Source organism: Lissotriton helveticus, chromosome 7, assembly GCF_964261635.1.
Source record: "Lissotriton helveticus chromosome 7, aLisHel1.1, whole genome shotgun sequence".
Taxonomy (NCBI): Eukaryota; Metazoa; Chordata; class Amphibia; order Caudata; family Salamandridae; genus Lissotriton; species Lissotriton helveticus.
Window position 1 is genome coordinate 280,447,114 of NC_136068.1, and position 19,383 is coordinate 280,466,496.

At 41.6% G+C, this 19,383-nt stretch overlaps 1 protein-coding gene across 1 annotated transcript in view; it reads right to left on the bottom strand.

Moving 5' to 3' along the window:
• The window catches only part of LOC144768421 (protein-glutamine gamma-glutamyltransferase E-like), a 251,930-nt gene that overhangs the window by 205,450 nt on the left and 27,097 nt on the right, over positions 1–19,383 (bottom strand). The window contains exons 2-3 of the mRNA XM_078652064.1: positions 9,925–10,095; positions 8,066–8,311 (exon numbers count right to left, since the gene is read on the bottom strand). Coding sequence (XP_078508190.1) covers positions 8,066–8,311; positions 9,925–10,095 — 417 coding nt within the window. The remainder of the gene's footprint in view (positions 1–8,065; positions 8,312–9,924; positions 10,096–19,383) is intronic.

The window sequence follows — 19,383 nt, forward strand, 5'->3', positions numbered from 1 at the left end:
ATCTGTCACCAATGCTACTATCCTTAAAGGCTTCTATCCATGTGGACACTGCAAGGCTTGTCGAAATAGCACGAGGATAACAACAGTGACCATCCCAGGATGTAATATGCCGAAAGAGATCAATCAATTTTTCATATGTAGCACAACACACTGTGTATATGTACTCATATGTCCCTGCCAAAAGTGGTATGTTGGCAGCACTACCTGTATGGCCAAAAAGAGAGTCCTTGAGCATATCTGTTCCATCAACAAAAAGGACAAAAATTATCCGATTGCAGACATTTTGAACTATTCCATCTATCCAATAGCTCCCTGCTCAGTTATTTTGTGTTGGAACAAGTTCATACTGGTCTGAGAGGGGGAAACAGAACCTTACTCTTGCGCAAACGAGAATCAAGATGGATACTGGAACTTGAAACCAAATTCCGCAAACATCAAAATTTGGACGAGGAATTAAGTACACATTTACATAATGCATTATATATGTGTGTATATCTGCTTGCTCAGTGTTCACTTTAACTCTATGAAATTTCATACTTGTGTTTGATTTTATCAATGTGGTTAAATATTATGAAGTAATAGGATTACACCTCAAATTTTAACATCACTGTTCTTTTATTTTCTCTCTTTGCACAGGAGGAAAGGAAGGGTACTTTTTTTGCGGACTGTCTCATCCGTTCCGGTCACCCTACCCTTTTCTTCCCCATCCTGTGGGTCCACCTCCAGATAAGATATTTTCTATCTTTATTGTTTTTACTCTGTTTTTTTTCACTTCTGGCACTTTTTTCAATGAGGAGAACGTTGGGTGCATTTGATTTTATCTGTAATCTGGTCAAACGCCTAATTATGCTCTATGTGTTATTGCTCACATCACTATGATGCTTGTATAATATGACGTATGTACAATGATTGCATTTGCAGTATACAGAAGGATATATCATGTGGGTTGGAAGCCAATGATATTATGTTGGCCTGTGGGCTATAGGCACTATCCCGCGTACATTTTCTGTGTTGTGCTCTCCCATTGCACCATGCCAGTTCATTGCCCTGATCCAGTATAGGATAACTATCAGATGTGTTATCCTCCTCTGTACTGTCATTCTAACTCATCGCTTATGCGCTCGCGATGAGTAGCTTACTGTCCCACCATTAGTACAAGTGGGAACATTAATTGGAATTGCTTACTTGATTGCAACAACGATCTGGGCACTATGCCGCCCGGTAATAGAGTAGTTGTTTACTACCCACCAGTAATTTCAGACATTCTAGTCACTTTCGTGTCAACATTTTGACAGACAGCGCATGAGCTTCTCCCGTTTTGGCTTCAATGTGGTTTAACTTTATTGTTCATACGTGAAATGCATATGTCAATATTACTGCCTTGTTGCCTTGACACTTAGAGCACTAAGTCGAGCCTATGACACATGTACACATTATTTGTATCGTTATACTGTGATGTTCAATTTGAAAATTTGCTTACATTTTGTGAATTTTTCACTATGAAATTCATGGTCTCACTACACGTGTTGATGAAATGAGAATATATATACTAGTGTTTGGAGCATTTACTAATGCTATTTCAGGAATGGAGTATATTTCACTCTTACATTGCACATTCAGTAATGGCCGCCAAAGTCGACTGACTTTTGATCACAGTCCGTTTTGTGTTTCATTTGCTATGTATGCTCTCCTGTATCGTGTGAATATTGTCTGATCAAGTCAGTTTTGCTGACGAAAAGCATAACGATTAAAACTACACTGGTTTATACCTCCGAGTGCGAGCCTTTTTTCTAGAAGACTTTGTGTGCATATATATACAGCGCGATTTCCAGTGTCACGCACACGAGGCCCCCGTTCCTTCAAGCAGGCTCTGGCTCACTGGTTTCTACGTTTGTGGAACATTGGAGCGGATCCGGGTTACCGGAATGACCAGAGCCCACTTGTCAGCCCGGGACGAGATGAGGCGGTGTTGAGGCAATTTTGCTTCACGCTGGGCTAGGAATGATTGCCTTCCTTGCCCCCGCTTATTTAAAACCCGGATACTTTCAGGTTGGAACGGTTGGGGACCTGAGGAGATATTGTGTTCCAAAAGCATGAGGCACGGGGAGCCGACACCTTCGTAGCACCAACCCGCACTGCGCAACATCGCCCAGAAGTGCTTACCAACAACTATGCATGCTGGGACTGGTAGTCACAGAACATGGAGTGACCTACCAGAGATTTCTACGATAGGCATTTAACATTTGGGGGTGGAGCGATGCACGACCAATCAGCATAGGGCAAGATACTTTATCTGTGATACCCGCCCTACACCTGAGGAAGGCTAAAGTTACTGCCGAAATGCATCCGCCGATAGTGGCTGGTGGTTCTGCTCTCTAGACCTCTGTGATGGAATAAAGGTGTTTCCTCGTGTTTCCCTGCTGTGGCCTCGCACTTTGTCTTCGGAGGAGGTGTGGATTTGGATATATATATTTTCAAAATAAACCACTAAATGCACGAAGAAATTGGGTCTGTTCTGTTCGTCTTTCTTGAGAACTGTTTGTGAGGAAACTGACAGTGGTGAGACGGCAGTCTCATCGGGCGAAGGTTGCGACATATATATATATTCTATTTAACTGATAGACGCGTTCATCGTACGTGCTAGCACAGAAATCGGCCCCATGGCGCAGCACAATTCAGCCATGTTAGAGTCGTCCGGAAGGCATCGCTGACATGTATGAGTCGTTCGGAGCGCAAGTCTATATATGCATTCTACTTGCCCGCTCGTACAGCAGTACAAGTCATTTTGAAAATGGGGCAGCGAGTCGGCCTCGCTTTTGACGGATGCGGTCCGTAGCCCTTCCAAGCGAGATCGTAATCGGGTCCTTAGTAGTGGCGCGCAAGAGGTGTGGTGAGCTGTGTGTTTGTGTGAATCTCAGATCTCTTAATAAAGAGATTTAGGTGGGTACTCTTCCATTGCCTAAAATCTCTGATTTATTTGCAACTACTGCCTGATCTACAGCTTTTTCTAATCTTGAGTTGGCAAGTGCTTATTATCAGGTAGAGCTCCATTTGGACCCTACACATCTTACTGCCTTCATTTCTCAAATTGGCACTTTTCAATATCTTAGGATGCTGTTTGGCCTTGCTTCTGCAACCTCTGTTTTCCAGGAAGTTATGGATAATATGTTGAAGGATGTTCTGATTTTCCAGGATGGCCGGTTGGTGTTTACCAAGGACATGGAGTCTCACCATGTTGTTCTCCAATGTGTGTTGCAAATTTTCATAGATCACCGTGGGTTTTGGAAGAAAAGAAGTGCAAGTTTCACTGCAATGAAGTGGAATATCTTGGATCTGTCATTTCAAAAGACAGGCTTGCACCCAGGACTCTATTTTTGTGGCTCTACCTCCTTCTGAGAAGAGGGGGGTTAAATCATTCCTGGGTCTGTGCAAGTTTTACTCACGTTTCATTCTGGATTTTTCCACCAAGTTCAGACCCGTCAATGATTTACTTAAAAAAGGGTCTAAATTTGTGTGGAGTAACAAGTGTGAGTTGACTTTTAAGCATATCAAAACTGCATTGGGCCAAAGTGAGGCTCTCAAACAATGTAATCCCAATATTTGCGTAGTTGTATCACTGTTGATGCTAGTCAAGTCAGAGTGAGTGCACTGCTTGCGCAGTAGGATGAAAATAATGAATATACTATAGCTTTTGTATCCATCGTTCTTCGTGAAGTGGAATTGCAATATTCTGTTATTGAAAAGGGGTTGTTGGCGTGTTGTTGGACCATATAGAAGTTGTGCACGTATGTGTGGAGAAAGCATTTTAAATTGCAAACTGATCATAAACCGTTAGTTAACACTCTTAGTGGAAATGGAAGGAAGTGCTGTTCTCGTCACATTTTAAGATTGTCAATTAAATTGATGCAATTTCAGTTTGATATTGCTCATATTCCTGGTGGTAGGAACAGCAGGCACATATTTTCTTCGAAGTTTTCCCTGTATGTCTGATGATGATGGAGATGGAAATGTAAAATTGTCAGATTTGTTGGATGAGGCTATTGAAGATTGTCTTGTAGCTTCCCAGAGCTAAAGGTTCGTTCAGAAGAAGAGAGGATAGAAGCTATGTCAAAAGACCAAGTTTTGCAACGAATCATAGATTTGGTCCAAAAGGGTTGGCCAACATAGAAGGTACTCTCACCATTAGTACAGCCAAATTGTAAAGTAAGCAATGACATTTCTTTTGAGGATGGTATGGTGTTGAGGTCAGACAAGTTGATTCCCCTACATACCATAAGGAGTGCATTATAAATATTGCTCATGAGGAACATATTGGATCTTCCTAACTAGGAGGCATATATAAGAGTCATTTTGGTGCCCCAGAATGCACTCTGATATAGAGGAAGTTGCGAAAAGATGTGTGGTTTGTATGTCTGCTGACAAAAGTTTGAAGGCATCCATTCCACTCCATATGCCTATAGAATGTTCACCTGGCCCTTGGGTCAAATTGGGTATAGATATCATGGGGCCATATGATTCCTTACCAAGCGGTTCCAGATTTATAGTTATTTTGATAGATCATGTTTCAGAATGGTCTTTGGGATTCTAATGCTAGTACTATCACGGAGTTTCTGAGGGAAATTTTCCTGATCAAGGGTTTTCCTGAGCATTTTTTTCTGACAATGGTACCCAGTTTGTAAATAAAGAGTTAGAGTCTGGTCATATGATGTCAGCATTTGAAGAGCTCCCTATACCACCCACAAACCAATGTCCTTGTAGAAAGAATGAACAGAGTATTGGGCAAATGCTGTTATAAAGGCTGTCTGTAGCATGTTGTGTTTTTATGGCACCACACCTCATTCTACTACCAAGGTCTCAAAGCTTGAACTTCTAAGAAGTAGGAAAGCCAATACCAGTTTTCACCTTGTGTGGATGTTGAAATGGATTAGGAGTGAGTCTGATGTACAGCAACTGTTGAAGTTAGTAAAGAAGAATGCAGGACCAACTCAAGAAAAACTGAAAATTTGGTATGACAAAAAAAGTGTCAAAAAAGTTGCTATTAGTATTGAATTCTTGATTGGCATAAAATATGCTATGCATTTGAAAAAAGGTGTTTGGGAACAATAATACAATGCATCCCTGTGCTTTACCCTGCACTGGCACACAATTGGTTACAATGAACCAGCGCAGCCCCCCGTGCGTCATTTTGCAAGGGTGCCTGTGCTGTAAAAATGATTGTTTGTGTGCAGAAAGGGACACCTTCCTGCACAAAATCAATAATTAATGGAATTTTCATCTTTCTGTGAGTGCTGCAGAATGCAGGAAATGAGGAGAAATAAAAGTATTTTTCCTCGTTGCATGAGGAGTAGGATTCTGGCGCATTCCCAGTTTTACAAAATGTTGTAATTCTGGGAATCAGTCAAGTGCCATGAATGTTGCATTGGAACAGCCTCAAAAACACCCATGGAATGCATCTTTCACACAGAGTAATGTGTGAAAGGGGCCCATATTTACAGGGCCATAAAGAGTCATGAAGGGTGACTTGACAAGGCCTTGTAAATATGTGCAAGCCCATTGCGCCACTAGTGTGTCCAAAAAAGTGATGCAGTGATGGCACAACAGGCTTGCAAATAAGCCCCATAGTGCCTTGAATGTGTGTGAGAGATGTCTGAAATGAGTGCATTTATGTATTGGGAGGCAGTGGAGCGCCCTGAGATGTTGTGTGATGTGAATTCTCTGTAGAAAGCTGAGGCCGTGCCTGGCTTGTGAGTTCTGGCTGTTTGAAGTTTTCTGGTGAGTTTCTTGGTATAACCAGTAAAAAGTGTTGTTGTGTATCGATTTAGATTCTGTATGAATTTCCTGATTCATGCCCTTATATAGGTGTATTTCACATTGCCCTATATATAGGCATAGAAATCCAGTCCTTATTTAGGCATAGTCCATGCTACCCAAATACAGGCATGGCTAGTTCCATCTGTTCATCTACGTCACAACGAGTTCTTGGAAAATCAGACTCTTAGGCTTTAGGGACATCCCCTTGCCTGGATATTGATTGCTCCAAGAACTCATTTATTATGTATGAACATCTATTCCTTAGGGGTTCATTCATGATGTTCATATGCCCGACTTCTAAGTCAATACTGGCATTCTTAACACCTTCAAGGTATAAATATACCTTCACTTGCTATGGCAAAGCATGGTGTGGTTCGGTGCAGTTCGACTTACCTACTTGCACGAAGCAGCTCGCCTTAGCAAGTCCCAAAGGAAGTCATCTCCCAAGCTGACGCACTGACTAGACACTGTCATCCTCCTGCAGAGAATCTAGCTCCAGTGTTTCTGAATCCCCTTGCGGGGTGTTTGGAAATCGAGTGCCGGGAAAGAGATACCAACCTCTCTCACTCTAAAGTATGGAGCTGATTAGAACCTAGAGAAACCTTTGGCAATTCTTGGCAAAATTAAACTATAGCTAAAACAGCACCTACTTCTTCCCTCATACTAGACATAGGTTAGGTACGCTGGGGTAGGATTATTTTAGAAGCACCAGTTGAGTATTTTAGCCTGTGTTATTTATGTATGTATTTTTATATATGTCATAGCAACAGACCATACTATTACAGTATTATTTTATATTACTGTTTACTCTGTACGTATTATACTTCGCATTCTGTCTTACGATTGTAGCAGTTCATATCTCTTGCATGAGAAAGAAGACTGTTCAATAAACTCCTTTTTATTGAAACGCCTGTCTCTATATTTCTCTGCACCTCTGTAGAAACGAAGCATGCACGATTGACTAAGTGAAATAGTTATCTATTGTTTCCACGACTCTGAAGATATTGTTCCGACTCTAAGGGAAACAAAGTTGTCATGTTTATGCGGTTGTCAGAAACTAATCCCTTCTTGTTCATTCGAGAAAGTTTCTAGTGACCTCTGAGTTAGCTGGCACACACACAATTAAGTATAAACATACTCAATAGAGACATACTGACCTCAGTCCTATGTCAAAACTATACTGTATGTTATTCCAATGCGCAGAGCCTATCAGGGATATAGGAACTACACTACAGTGGTGTCTAGGGAGTGAGTGACAGTATTTCTGGTGTTGCTTGGGAGCCATTTAAAGATCTTCTTCGTAATCTTCTGAGTGCGAAAGAAGGATTTAGTGACAGCTTTGATATGTATGGTCATGTCCAGTTTGCTTTTGTTGAATCTGAGGTTCCTGGTTTGGGTGTAGGGTGGACGTTTGGTTCCAAAGTCAGCCAGCCACCAGTTGCAGTGCCATGGTGAGGTGCTCTTGCAGAAAATCAGTACTTCTGTCTTGTCATTGTTGACCTGTGGTTATTCCCCCTATGCATAGGGAGGAAGAACCGTGGGTTTAGATGGGTATAAGATGTCTTTATATGGGGAGAGGGGACCATGGGTTTGGTTGGGTATAAGATTTACCAGCTTATTGTGGCTCTCCTCCTTCTACAAACCCTAAATGAGCCATAGACTCCTTGTTGTGGGAGTGGTTAGCAGTAAAGGCTAGATCTATTTTAAGGGACTGAATAAGTTATCTGCTTGGGGAAGTCCCTGTCTACTTTGCACATGCCATTAACAGGTACATTCCTCAGTGGGATAGACAACTTTATTGAAATTTTGCAGACACAAATATTTTTAAAAGGGAAAAGTAGATTTTCTGTATTTACTGAACTATCTCCTCATTTGAGACAGATACTATATCTGGATGACTTCTCAGAGGCATCAAGTTACACTTATTGCACCTTATAAATATACAATCTTTCACTCATTCTCTCGCGTGCTCACTCATTATGGAAGAGACGCCATTTTACCTGCCCACTTAAATAAACAATCCCTCCTAAATTCAGCAGCAGTGTTGTCCCTTTTTAAAATGTATTTATGTTTTTATATATTGCGACCTTTACCCCAAGGTGTCAGAGCGCTTTACAATAGAAACAGCTACATTACATAAGGACTTCGGAATACATGAATTACATAAAAGATACAAACAGATAAACGTTAAACTCACATAAGATTTTACATCAACAAAGAACAATCGACGCGTTTTCCCAGAGATTTACCATACCTGAAGCCCAAGGATTGAAGAGAAGCACTAGATTCCCGAGTTTGTGGGACGAGATTTTATTTTCCGAAATCTGAACGCTCAGACTGTAGCGCCCAATAATGGCGTTCCTCGGACTTGAGATAGAGATTTCTAAGAATCTCGAAGATCCGTTGCCTGCACTTTTAACTGCTCCCCAGGAATTTGGCTTCACAGTTCTTGAAAGAGGGAACACAGCTCTTGTATTGGTGACTTCATCCGGTTGTGGCCCTGTGAAAACACAGCAAGAGGCAGGTAAAGATGAAACAATGCTATGCACATGTTCATAAGATTAAATCACGAAAGTATCACTGTCTGTGATATATTTTGAGCATATCACATCTATATTGCAACAGTTTTGCTTTAAGCACATCTGTGAATGAAAGGTATTGGTGGGATTTCTGGTGAGTTTGCATTATGGGCTACTTGTGTAGAAACTTTGAACTCAATGTACACAAAGGATGGGTTTTAAAGCAATCAATCTTTCTGTACATCAAGGGGCAGATTTACAAGCCCCTTGCGCTACTTTTGTGTCACATTTAACATGGGAAAAGGGACGCAAAAGTGGTTCAAGGGCCTTGTAAATCTGCCCCCAACTGCTTTGCAACACGACCCGTATTTTGCGCTGAAGACAGTACACCCTGTGCAAAATGGCCATTAGGTAGAATTTTAGGATCTTGCTAGATCTATATTAACGAGGCAGGATTCTCTTTGTGAATCCCACTGATTGGAATGAGGAATCCTGGATGGAGTCCTACCATGGGACGCTGATAGCTATCCCTATATTTGCTGAAACCCTGCTCTTTCTTCAATCTGCACAAATCTCTTAAGAGGGTTGCAATAAAAAAAATGCATTCCTTGGGGAGACTTTGATAGGAGCATGGGCCATTATCTCCTTCACCCAATGTTGACAGCCCACATACAGAAAATTAGAAGCTATCCCTGAGAAATAGCTTCTATTTTATGATTGGATACCACCTCCTTTCAGTTGCTGGTGTACAGTCAATGGCAAATATGGTACTAAACCATTGAAACCGGTATTGAGATGCAGAAAGGGGGGGACACTCCTTTCAGCCAAACAGCAATGTGTTGCATATACAATGCGAGGTAGGAAGCATTTTCCCACTCGCAGTATGCCTTTGATACATTCTGCTTGCAGTACTGCGGTTGCAAGACCTGTCTTTTTGCTATTATCAGGCTTTACAACCTCATAACTGCTTAGTACATCAGGCCCTAAATGTATTGCAGACACTACTTGTCCATTAGTACCTGCAAATTGGAAAATGCTCCTTTGTGACCATTGATACTGATGCACGAAAATGTCAGAGAGAACTGAATTGGCATCACACAACCCTTAACCCTCCTCCACCCCCTCATGACAGCACAAAGTTGATGGCTTTCCCCACTGTTTGCCTCTAGATACCTTCATAGAACTAGAGAAAGGACAAGGAATAGGCACTACAGAATACAAATGTATGATAGAGCCCTGTTTAACTTTTAATCATGCTCCTGTCGCCATGAAACCTGAAATTAGAGGTATCAAGTGCGGTGCCTGCGGTTCCAAAGGGCAAGGAAAGGTATCAGCATATACTGCTAGTTACTTTAACTAACACGCAAGTTTGCAGAACTCTCAGTTTCCCAGGTCCATGTGTGAGTTACTCTTCCGGGACAAATTTTTTGGTTTGCATTCTGGGACATGAATTCTAGATTTCATAAAGGAATAATGATGAGTTCAAATCCCAAAATGCAAAGAAAGTAAGAAAGAATGAACAGCTCACACGAGGACCTGGGAGATTAGAGAGCCCTGCCATATGTGTAACACGAAAGTACTAGGAGCATTGTACCTGTCTCCAAAGTGAATGCAATGCGCTCTCTTTTAAGAGCCCTGTTGAAGGTGAGGCTAACTTTGAAGGGCTGTCCTCTCCTCAGGATCAGCTCGTTACTGATGTATTTATCAGTGTGGTGAGACTTCCTGTTTGCTGGAATGTGCAGGTTGATAATCGTCAGTTCCAGACCTGTGAAGTAAACAGAAAATGTGAACTCCTTGAGATGACTGCAAAAAGACTGACTGATTGAAGATAGGTGGCAACAGGAGAAAGTTTAGAAGATGGGAAATATTCATAAACAAGGTGACATATAGAGTAATATACATGTGAATACAGAATCCTGTGGTGATATATATATATATATATTCACTGAAAAAACCATAGGTTATAGACCATATATAGTTAGGAATTAGCATTTACAAAACCTTATTTTACTCACACAAAACCATTGAAATTCCATATATAGTTAGTTGCACTAACTATATATCGCGCACCCGCAATCCACTGCTGATGATGTCACATATTACATCATTCATGACATGGTCAGTGACATCACTGATGACATCACTGATGACATCTCAAATGACATCACTGATGACATCACTGATAACAACATCCAGTGATTTTTTGTTTCTATAAAGTTTAAATATGTCTTACATATTGAAGAATGAGTGGATGTGTAAGTGTCTGGACGAAGGATTTAGTAGGTGCATGACTGACTGTATGAGTGAGTGATTAAATGTGTCTCACTGACTGCATGGGTTAGTGACTAAACTGTCTTAATTTGTGCATCATTATGTCTGTTGTTCTGTAAACTGCTGCATGTGTTGATCAGTAGCTATATGAGTAACTATATGGGTTATTGATTGATTGCCCAAGTATTTGTATGGGAGACTGAGTGTGTGTGTGGCTAGCTGGGAGGTGTGTGACTCTGTGCAGATCAATCTGTACTTGTATCAATGATTGTATAAGAAGGTAAGTATGTGTTAGTATATGTTTGAAAATGTAAGGTGCTCTATGTTTAACTGTATAGACAAGAAAATGGAAGTGTCATTGATTCTTTACAGGACTGACTAGGTGTGTGAGTAACTCCATGGATGAGTGGCAGACTGTGAGTGTCTGTATAGGTGTATGAGTGCATATGATAGTGTTGTAAAGATGAGTGATTGTATGTATGAATGATTGTATGGGTGAATGAGTGAAGGTGTGTGTAGACGTAGCAATCAGTGAGTGCGTATGTAGTAACTAGTATTGGTGTGTCAATGGTTTCAAAAATTATACTCTCTTTTTAACACTGGGTGAAACAGAGGTTATATTAAAATGTGAGGAGATGCATTGTATTGTCACATGAATGATATCATCAGTGATGTGGTCATTGATGTCAAATGAGATGTCATCAGTGATGTCATCAGTGATGTCATTTGAGATGTCATCAGTGATGTCATCAGTGATGTCACTGACCATGTCATGAATGATGTAATATGTGACATCATCAGCAGTGGATTGCGGGTGCGCGATATATAGTTAGTGCAACTAACTATATATGGAATTTCAATGGTTTTGTGTGAGTAAAATAAGGTTTTGTAAATGCTAATTCCTAACTATATATGGTCTATAACCTATGGTTTTTTCAGTGAATTTTCAAGGTTTTGTAAATGCTAATTCCTAACTATATATGGTCTATAACCTATGGTTTTTTCAGTGAATTTCATTGGTTTTTTAACAGCTAATATCTGTAGCTGTAAAATTTATTCTTCTTTAAATCCAAAAATATATTTTATATGTTTATGAATAATTATTTTTTTAAATATTTTTTTTTCTTCGTTCCCGCTTCGCGAATCGGGAACCTTACAGTAAAAAAATGTTCAGAAAAATAAAAAAAAAAGTTCTTTTCAGAACTACCTCCCCGTTATTAAAAAATTGGTACAATATTTGGAACTGTGCCAACCTCTATTTCTCTTAGTTCGCTTCCTAGTTCGCTCGCTGGTACGCGAACTGGAAGCGAACCAAAAACAGTAAGTATAAGGGAAGGAAACACACACTTATGTTAAAAGAAAGACAGCTATAGGGGAGTAAACTAGAGATACTATTACCCATAATCCACTACTGATGATGTCACATATTACATCATTCATGACATGCTCAGTGACATCATCAGCAGAGGATTGCGGGTTTTTTGGCAACATGCCTTATCCACGGTTTAATAACGCTGCCTTTTGCTTTATATAAGTTTTCAAATTGTATGAAATATATACCAATAGGTCTTTATGAACCTTTAGGTAGTGCTTTTGTTCATGAGGTCTGGTCGCTTCCATACACATACAGATGTTTCAAAGATGATCAAGAAGTTTATCTGAATGGAGAGGAATGCACTGAGACGCCAGATCATTCACTAATGTGTAGGCACATACAGTTACACGATTCATGCAACAAACACCGACCAAATATGGCTTGCGTGTTGCAAGGCACGCCAGTTCCTGCTATCATCCCCACGTTCAAGTTGTTGGAAAATGGTAGTTATTTGATGCTCAATAATGAAGATTGTTCTGAGTTAATTAAAAGTATTCCTTTTATCGTAACAGTAAGTGAACGGGTTATTTGCTGCAGAAATGTTCTATTTCCTCCCACACATGAACATAGGGAGTTTTCAATCTGGCCACAAATACCAACCTTGGGACACGTTTCAACGGCATGACAAGAATAAGAGCTCTTTTGTCTCACAGAGAGGTGGCCTTGAGTTCGGCCCGTGAAACTTTCGTACTTCACATAGCGAACACCCGTACACAGGTTTGCCTTTCAATTTCAGCAACATGTTTCCGACTATCTTTAACGCATCCTCCACAAAATCCCTGGCACACTTTTTTAAAGTTGTTACCAGTGGTCTCGTGACTTCATTTGAGAAAATCTTTGGAGTCATCCCTGCTCCCTTTCATTCCATTTTCTCCACTCTGGTTCGTGGATTGCATTTTTACTTGCATTACCAGCGGACGCTCTTGTGCTTTTTTACATTTTTAAATATGGATGTCCCTCCTATGCAACCTCCGACCCTGCAGCTGCTGACACTGTTCCGCAATCGCATGCTAGAATATTATGGCACAATGCCGTTGGCGATATTAAGCACGGCATATGGATTATCTTTTCGGTTCTCCTACTTCACCTGTGTCCAGCCTGTATTTCACTGCCTGACCTGTGATTTCGATTGGGCCATTGATTTGTGTCTCTGCGGACCGGTTTCTCCTGACGTCGACTTTAATCAGCTGATGACTCCTATCATTACTCACGAGTTGATTTGTCCTGGCGAAAGGATTATGGCTGTGGCATTGATGCATGGACTACTTGGTCCCTGGAATTTACTGGCGGCAGCACAGTCTTTCTTGGAACACAGCTTTCTTGAAAACCCACCGAGCTGTCCTCTGATGGTGATAGAGGATCCGGTGCTGGGAGAGCACGTATGTTCTTTTCCGCTTTTAAATTGGATGGCTGAACTGTTTTCGGATGAAGACGGTGACTTCCTGTTGGAGGCTGTTGCAGCTTATTTTGCATACACAGTTATGTCATAGACCTTTTTCATGTTTCATATGCTGAGTACTAGCATTTCATTGACAATTCATTGACTTAATTGTCAAGTTTTTATTATTTACCTTGCCTATTGGCTTAAGACTCGATAAAGTACTTGGCTGTTTTATTTTTCTTTAGCATTGAATTTTCCTAGTTTTTAATGCTTTACCTTGCGGACCGTCCACATATAAACTTGCAATCTGCTCTCATGAGATGGCACTTCTATTATCTTATTCAGTTCGTTTCCGGATCATGAGGAGGTGTCATCTAGGTCCTGGATATCTTTACACCGTGTTAAGTTAGCATGGGCTCATTACCGGTTTAAACGCCATTTTTCCTTTTTTGCAACTTCTGCACACGACATTTAGTTGTTGCTTTAGCTTTCCACCTAGTAGTTCATCGTGGTTTACATGAGAATAATATGTTATTGGTCTACTATCTGCTTTACTTGTTAAACTATATCTGTACAGCGAGTGCTAAAGTTTCAAGAACAACACGATACAGAATTGTTATGAGGTCTGATCTCCACGACTTCATACTCATAACATAAGTGCAACTTCTGCCAATTCTGGGCATGAGGCGGGTTTTATATTGCTTTGCCGAACACACATACACAACAGTTGATGCGGTTCACATGAAGAGAGAGCTGGTGTATGCTGATGTGATTCCTTCAAATCTAAGACACTAAAGTATGGGCACGCCCTAAACCAACACAAAGAGACCTTCTTAGCAAATAATATAATATGTGTATTAGGGAGGGTGAGATATAAGCAGCCGCGGGCCGTGGAGGGAGTTACGGTGAGGCAGGGAGGCGGGGAGGGGGAGAAGCAGGGTGGAGCCCTCTCTACCTTGCCCCTCCCCCTCCCCGCCTCCCTGCCCCACCGTAACTCCCTCCACGGCCCGCGGCTGCTTATAAGTGTTGCTAACTCTTATTCATTTACAGCATGTTAACATACTGTCACCATTCGCTTTTTATGTACTAGTAACTATGCTGGTAATTTTGCTACTGATAATATGTGTACTTGTATTCTCCACCCTGCTTCTCCCCCTCCCCGCCTCCCTGCCTCACCGTAACTCCCTCCACGGCCCGCGGCTGCTTATAAGTGTTGCTAACTCTTATTCATTTACAGCATGTTAACATACTATCACCATTCACTTTTTATGTACTAGTAACTATGCTGGTAATTTTGCTACTGATAATATGTGTACTTTTATTATCTAAGGTACTACGCCTGAGAAGACGGCATTAGTAAATAAACATTTCAAATACACATGTGTTCTTCTTAACTCCATGTTCTGGTTTCTAAGAAATATATAACGACCGACTGTTCATGAGTTCCACGTATCCTGAGGTACTATAAGTTCATATTCTGGATTGTCTAAACATTGAGAGTTTGTTATATCCAATGTGACACTGTACCTAGCTTGCTAAGGAGTTTTTGATTACTAACGTGAGTTTTGGGACACCCTAATTCGCCGAGGTTCCAATCCTCTGTCCACAGTTCTGTGTGAGAACAGAAACCCTGCGACAGGGGCACCCCCGACCCTTGCTGGAGCTTCATCACACTTGCGATACAACTCCAGCAATGCGCCACCTTTACGGCACAGATACATCACGCATCTGTGCTGTTTTTGCCCCATGATGCGCCGCATTGTAAATGCAGCACACCATAGGTGACGGAACAGCGGCACAGAATGACTAACACATCCCTGGTGATGCGCCAGTCATCATAAATGTATCCCTATGCTTCTTATCTTGTTAGAGATGAACCGCCATATGTATCATCAAAGTTTTTTGCATTTCCTAAATAGCGAACTTTAAGGAATAAATAGCGATTCTTTACCATTCCTAGTTTGCGATGAGCTATTTGCTAATTAGCCGAATGTAGCCCAATGAAGCCCAATGTAGCCCAAAGATGGCCGCCAGACACACAAAAAAACAAATGTAGCCCAAATATCAGCCAGATGTAGCCCAACTATAGCCCAGTGACAGAATGACCAATCAGCTTCGCAAACCTCCGTTACGCGAAGCGGAGCGCTGTTACAGATATATATCTTTTTTTGAACGTTAATTTCTCAAAATCCACTGGAGCACATATATTGAGACCTAGCAAAGGCACATCGGGCTACCAGTCCCTAATATTTTGCCAAGTTTCGTGCAAATCCATTCAGCCGTTCAATTATTATTATTATTATTTTTTTTTGCCCCGCGGGGCCCTTTTAAAACCTCCACATCAAACCTAGGGGGTCAGCGAGGATCTACTATGCCCCCTTATAGTTATTTCCCCCTTTGTTTTGACCTCCTCTTGTCTCTCGATCCTACCGAGAGACAAGATGGCGGCCGCTACGGACTGTTTGGAATGTTGACAGACGCCGGAGAACCAATCAGCTTCGCTTCACAAAGCTCCGTTGCGCGAAAAGTCCGCGAACCAGAGCGCTAACCGGTCCGCTGTTACAGATATATATCTTTTTTTAAACGTTAATTTCTCAAAATCCACTGGAGCACATATATTGAGACCTACAAAAGGCACATCGGGCTACCAGTCCCTACAATTTTGCCAAGTTTCGTGCAAATCCATTCAGCCGTTCGGGCTAAAAGTGAGGCCAACCGCCCTATGGAAAACTCAATGTTAAAAACACGTTTTGGGACCCCCCTTTTTTCTCGGCCCCCACTGGACGACCCCCCCCCAAATTTTCAAGGGCTGCTCAGAAACAAAATGTGCCATTTTCCTGAAAATTTCAGCCGATTCCGTCCACAAACGCCAAAGTTATTAGACATAGAATTTTCAAAAAACCCATAGAGAAAAAATCCTAACTATATATACCTACTGGCGACCGCCAGTAGGTAATGTACATATATATATATATATATATATATATATATATATATATATATATATATACTCTTCGACTTGGACGTCAGGGACAGATAATATTTGTTTTTTCACGAATTGGAAATACTGATGAAGTACGCTATTATTGTGAGCTTTCTCTTGAATCTATTTTGTGACGCTTCCACTTAGCAGATTGTTTTTTGTGATCATACAGACCCTGAAGAAGTCCATTGTCATGGACAAAATGTGTTGGCTGCCTTCACTCCGTACAAAGATGCTTTTTATAAAAGAAAAGTAAATAAAGACAAGAACTACATTCACGTTTTGCTCATGGTGCATGTCTACAATTCTGACTGATGTAGCAATATCAATGGAGTAAATCTTTGAGTAAATATTTTAATGAATAAACTATATAGAGACATAAATGTTATGATGATGCCAATGGAAATGATATCTGATGTCACCAGTTTGGAATGTAGGATGTCTTTACTGATTTCATCCACGGCATCATGAGTGAGGTAAAAGAAGCACATTGGACATAGGAATGGCCACCAAGTCCCCCTTAATTGGAAAGTGATGTATGTCAGAGTATTATGTACAGACATATTATCCCACATAATATCATGTCTTAAATATTGTTCACCAAAATATCGTCCCATGTTATGTGCATTTCTAATTATTAACTCCAATGAGGCAGGGGCGGCTCTAGGCTTATGGTGGCCCTGGGCAGGGAGCGTTGGTAGGGGGCCCCCGGAGCGTAGGTAGGAGGCCCCCAAAGGAACACAGGCGTGGAGGTCAGTGAAGAGGGGGGGGGGTCAGGGTGTTTGGAAGGGGAACAGAGCCGGAGGCCGCCAAATCCCTGCCAGGGGCCGCCACGCAAATATGTATCCATCCTCAGAGGATTATTATATTAAGTATATATATTAGCGTGGTGGCCCCTGGGGTTTGGTGGCCCTGTGCAGGTGCACAGCTTGCACATGCCTAAGGCCGCCCCTGAATGAGGTGATGTTTTGGTAAACAATATTCAAGATATCATAGTTATGTCACAATATTTTGGTACTGCTACATGACCAATTCCAGTAATTTCTTTCGCTCTCTGCTTCTAAGAGCGCCCTTCAACTGTAGTATTTTAGGCACGTTTTTTAAGCACTCTTTCGAGACACATTATTTTGTGATCGTTCTTAGCAACATGATGTAAGTGAATTACTTTGGTTTTATTATCACGTTCTATGGTTTGTGCCAAAGTGCTCATTAGTCACAGTTTGAGGCCATGTGCAGGAGGTGGTGAATGCTGAATGTGGAATGGAGGCAGCAGACACTGTGGGTATGATCTGCATTGATAACCATTTGGCTTTGGCGATAGCGTATGGCCACCAGGGCAGGGGCCACAGAGAGGGGCTTTTGGCTGTGCCTAGCAGTAGTCTCTGGGTGTAAAGTGTAGCTTTGTGCGGCACCCACACCTGCAAAGTCCAATCAGCATAACCTAAGGCCATCAAAAAAGAGTCCTTGGTGACCACCAATTTACAGCTCTTGAATCCCTCAGGAACAGAGGCCCCAAAGACCGTTGGAAACAAATACAGCAGAACTTCCAGTGCCAGAGCAAAAATAGGAGGAATGGAACAGCTGTTCATTTTGGAAGAAACATTGGTTAGCCCATTAAATTCATTTTGACGAACAGGTCACTTTAGCAGCACCTGCATACACCGAGGAGGCAGGGAGAGAAGATGAAGAAAAATAGGAAATGAAGAAAATAATGGTGAATGGAAGTGAAGGAGAAAGGGTGCATAAAAGAAGAGAAGTGATGGATTAACATGGAAGTCCATACTAATATAATAAAGAGAGAGCCCAAACCTTTGAGGCGGGTAATCTCAGGAACCACAGCACCAATCACAACACCCAATACAGCGTTGGAAAGGGCAGTTGCAGCAGAAGGACATAGGCTATGCAGACGGCCACCATGTACATTTAAAAGGTAAAAGAACCGTGCCAGCAAAGTAGTCCCTTTTGGGCGTGTCTGCGTTGTGCTGTGGGCGTGTGCTGGGGGCGTGACAAACACTGGGGGCGTGTGGTACGTTCCGCCCCTCATGCCATGTCTCATTTCGTGTGCTGAGGGCATGTGCTGGGGGCGTGGGCGTGTGCGGGGGGTGGTATTACGGAAAAAAAAGAGAGCGTTGTGCCCAATATTTCGTTGTTTTTTCTTCCCAGGTTCTGTACATTCCAGCTCCGGGTGTCCACCCTGCTCCCTTTAAATACCCCTGCACCCCATAATCATAACCCACCGTACTCCTTAAAATACCCCAACACCCTTAAACACTAGCGCATCTTAACCCTATAAATATACCCTGTACCCCAAAACCCAAACCTATCCCTAAACCCTAAAAATACCCCTTTACCCCAAAACCCAAACCTAGCCCTGAACCCTATAAATACCCCTGTACCCCAAAACCCAAACCTACCCCATAACCCTAAAAATACCATTGTACCCCAAAAATCCAAACCTAGCGCTGAACCCTAAAAATACCCCTGTACCCCAAAACACAAACCTAGCCTGAACCCTAAAATACCCCTGTACCCCAAAACCCAAACCTAGCCCTGAACCCTTAAAATACCCTTGTACCTCAAAACCCAAACCTACCCCTAAACCCTAAAAATTGCTCTATACCCCAAAACCCAAACCTAGCCCTGAACCCTAAAACTACCCCTGTACCCCATAACCCAAACCTATATCTGAACCCTTAAAATACCCAAACACCCCAAAACATATAGCTCAGTACCCCAAAACATATACCCCTATACCCATACTTACCTTATCCAAACATTAAAAAAAACTTGCTTTTACCATTCATGCATTTACAATGAATTTTGTTGTAAATGTATGCATGGTAAAAGCATATAAAATGTAATGCCATGCGTTATAATGGCATTGCGGAGTCATGGTACTTTCGTAATGAAAGTATGCGGAGTGATGGTATGCGGAAAGAAAGTGATTGATTGATTGAATTAAAATTTATAGAAGCGCAACTTTGCCCGGAGGCGTCAAGGCGCAAGTGATGGAGTAAAGTTGCGAATAATGGGTGTTTACCCT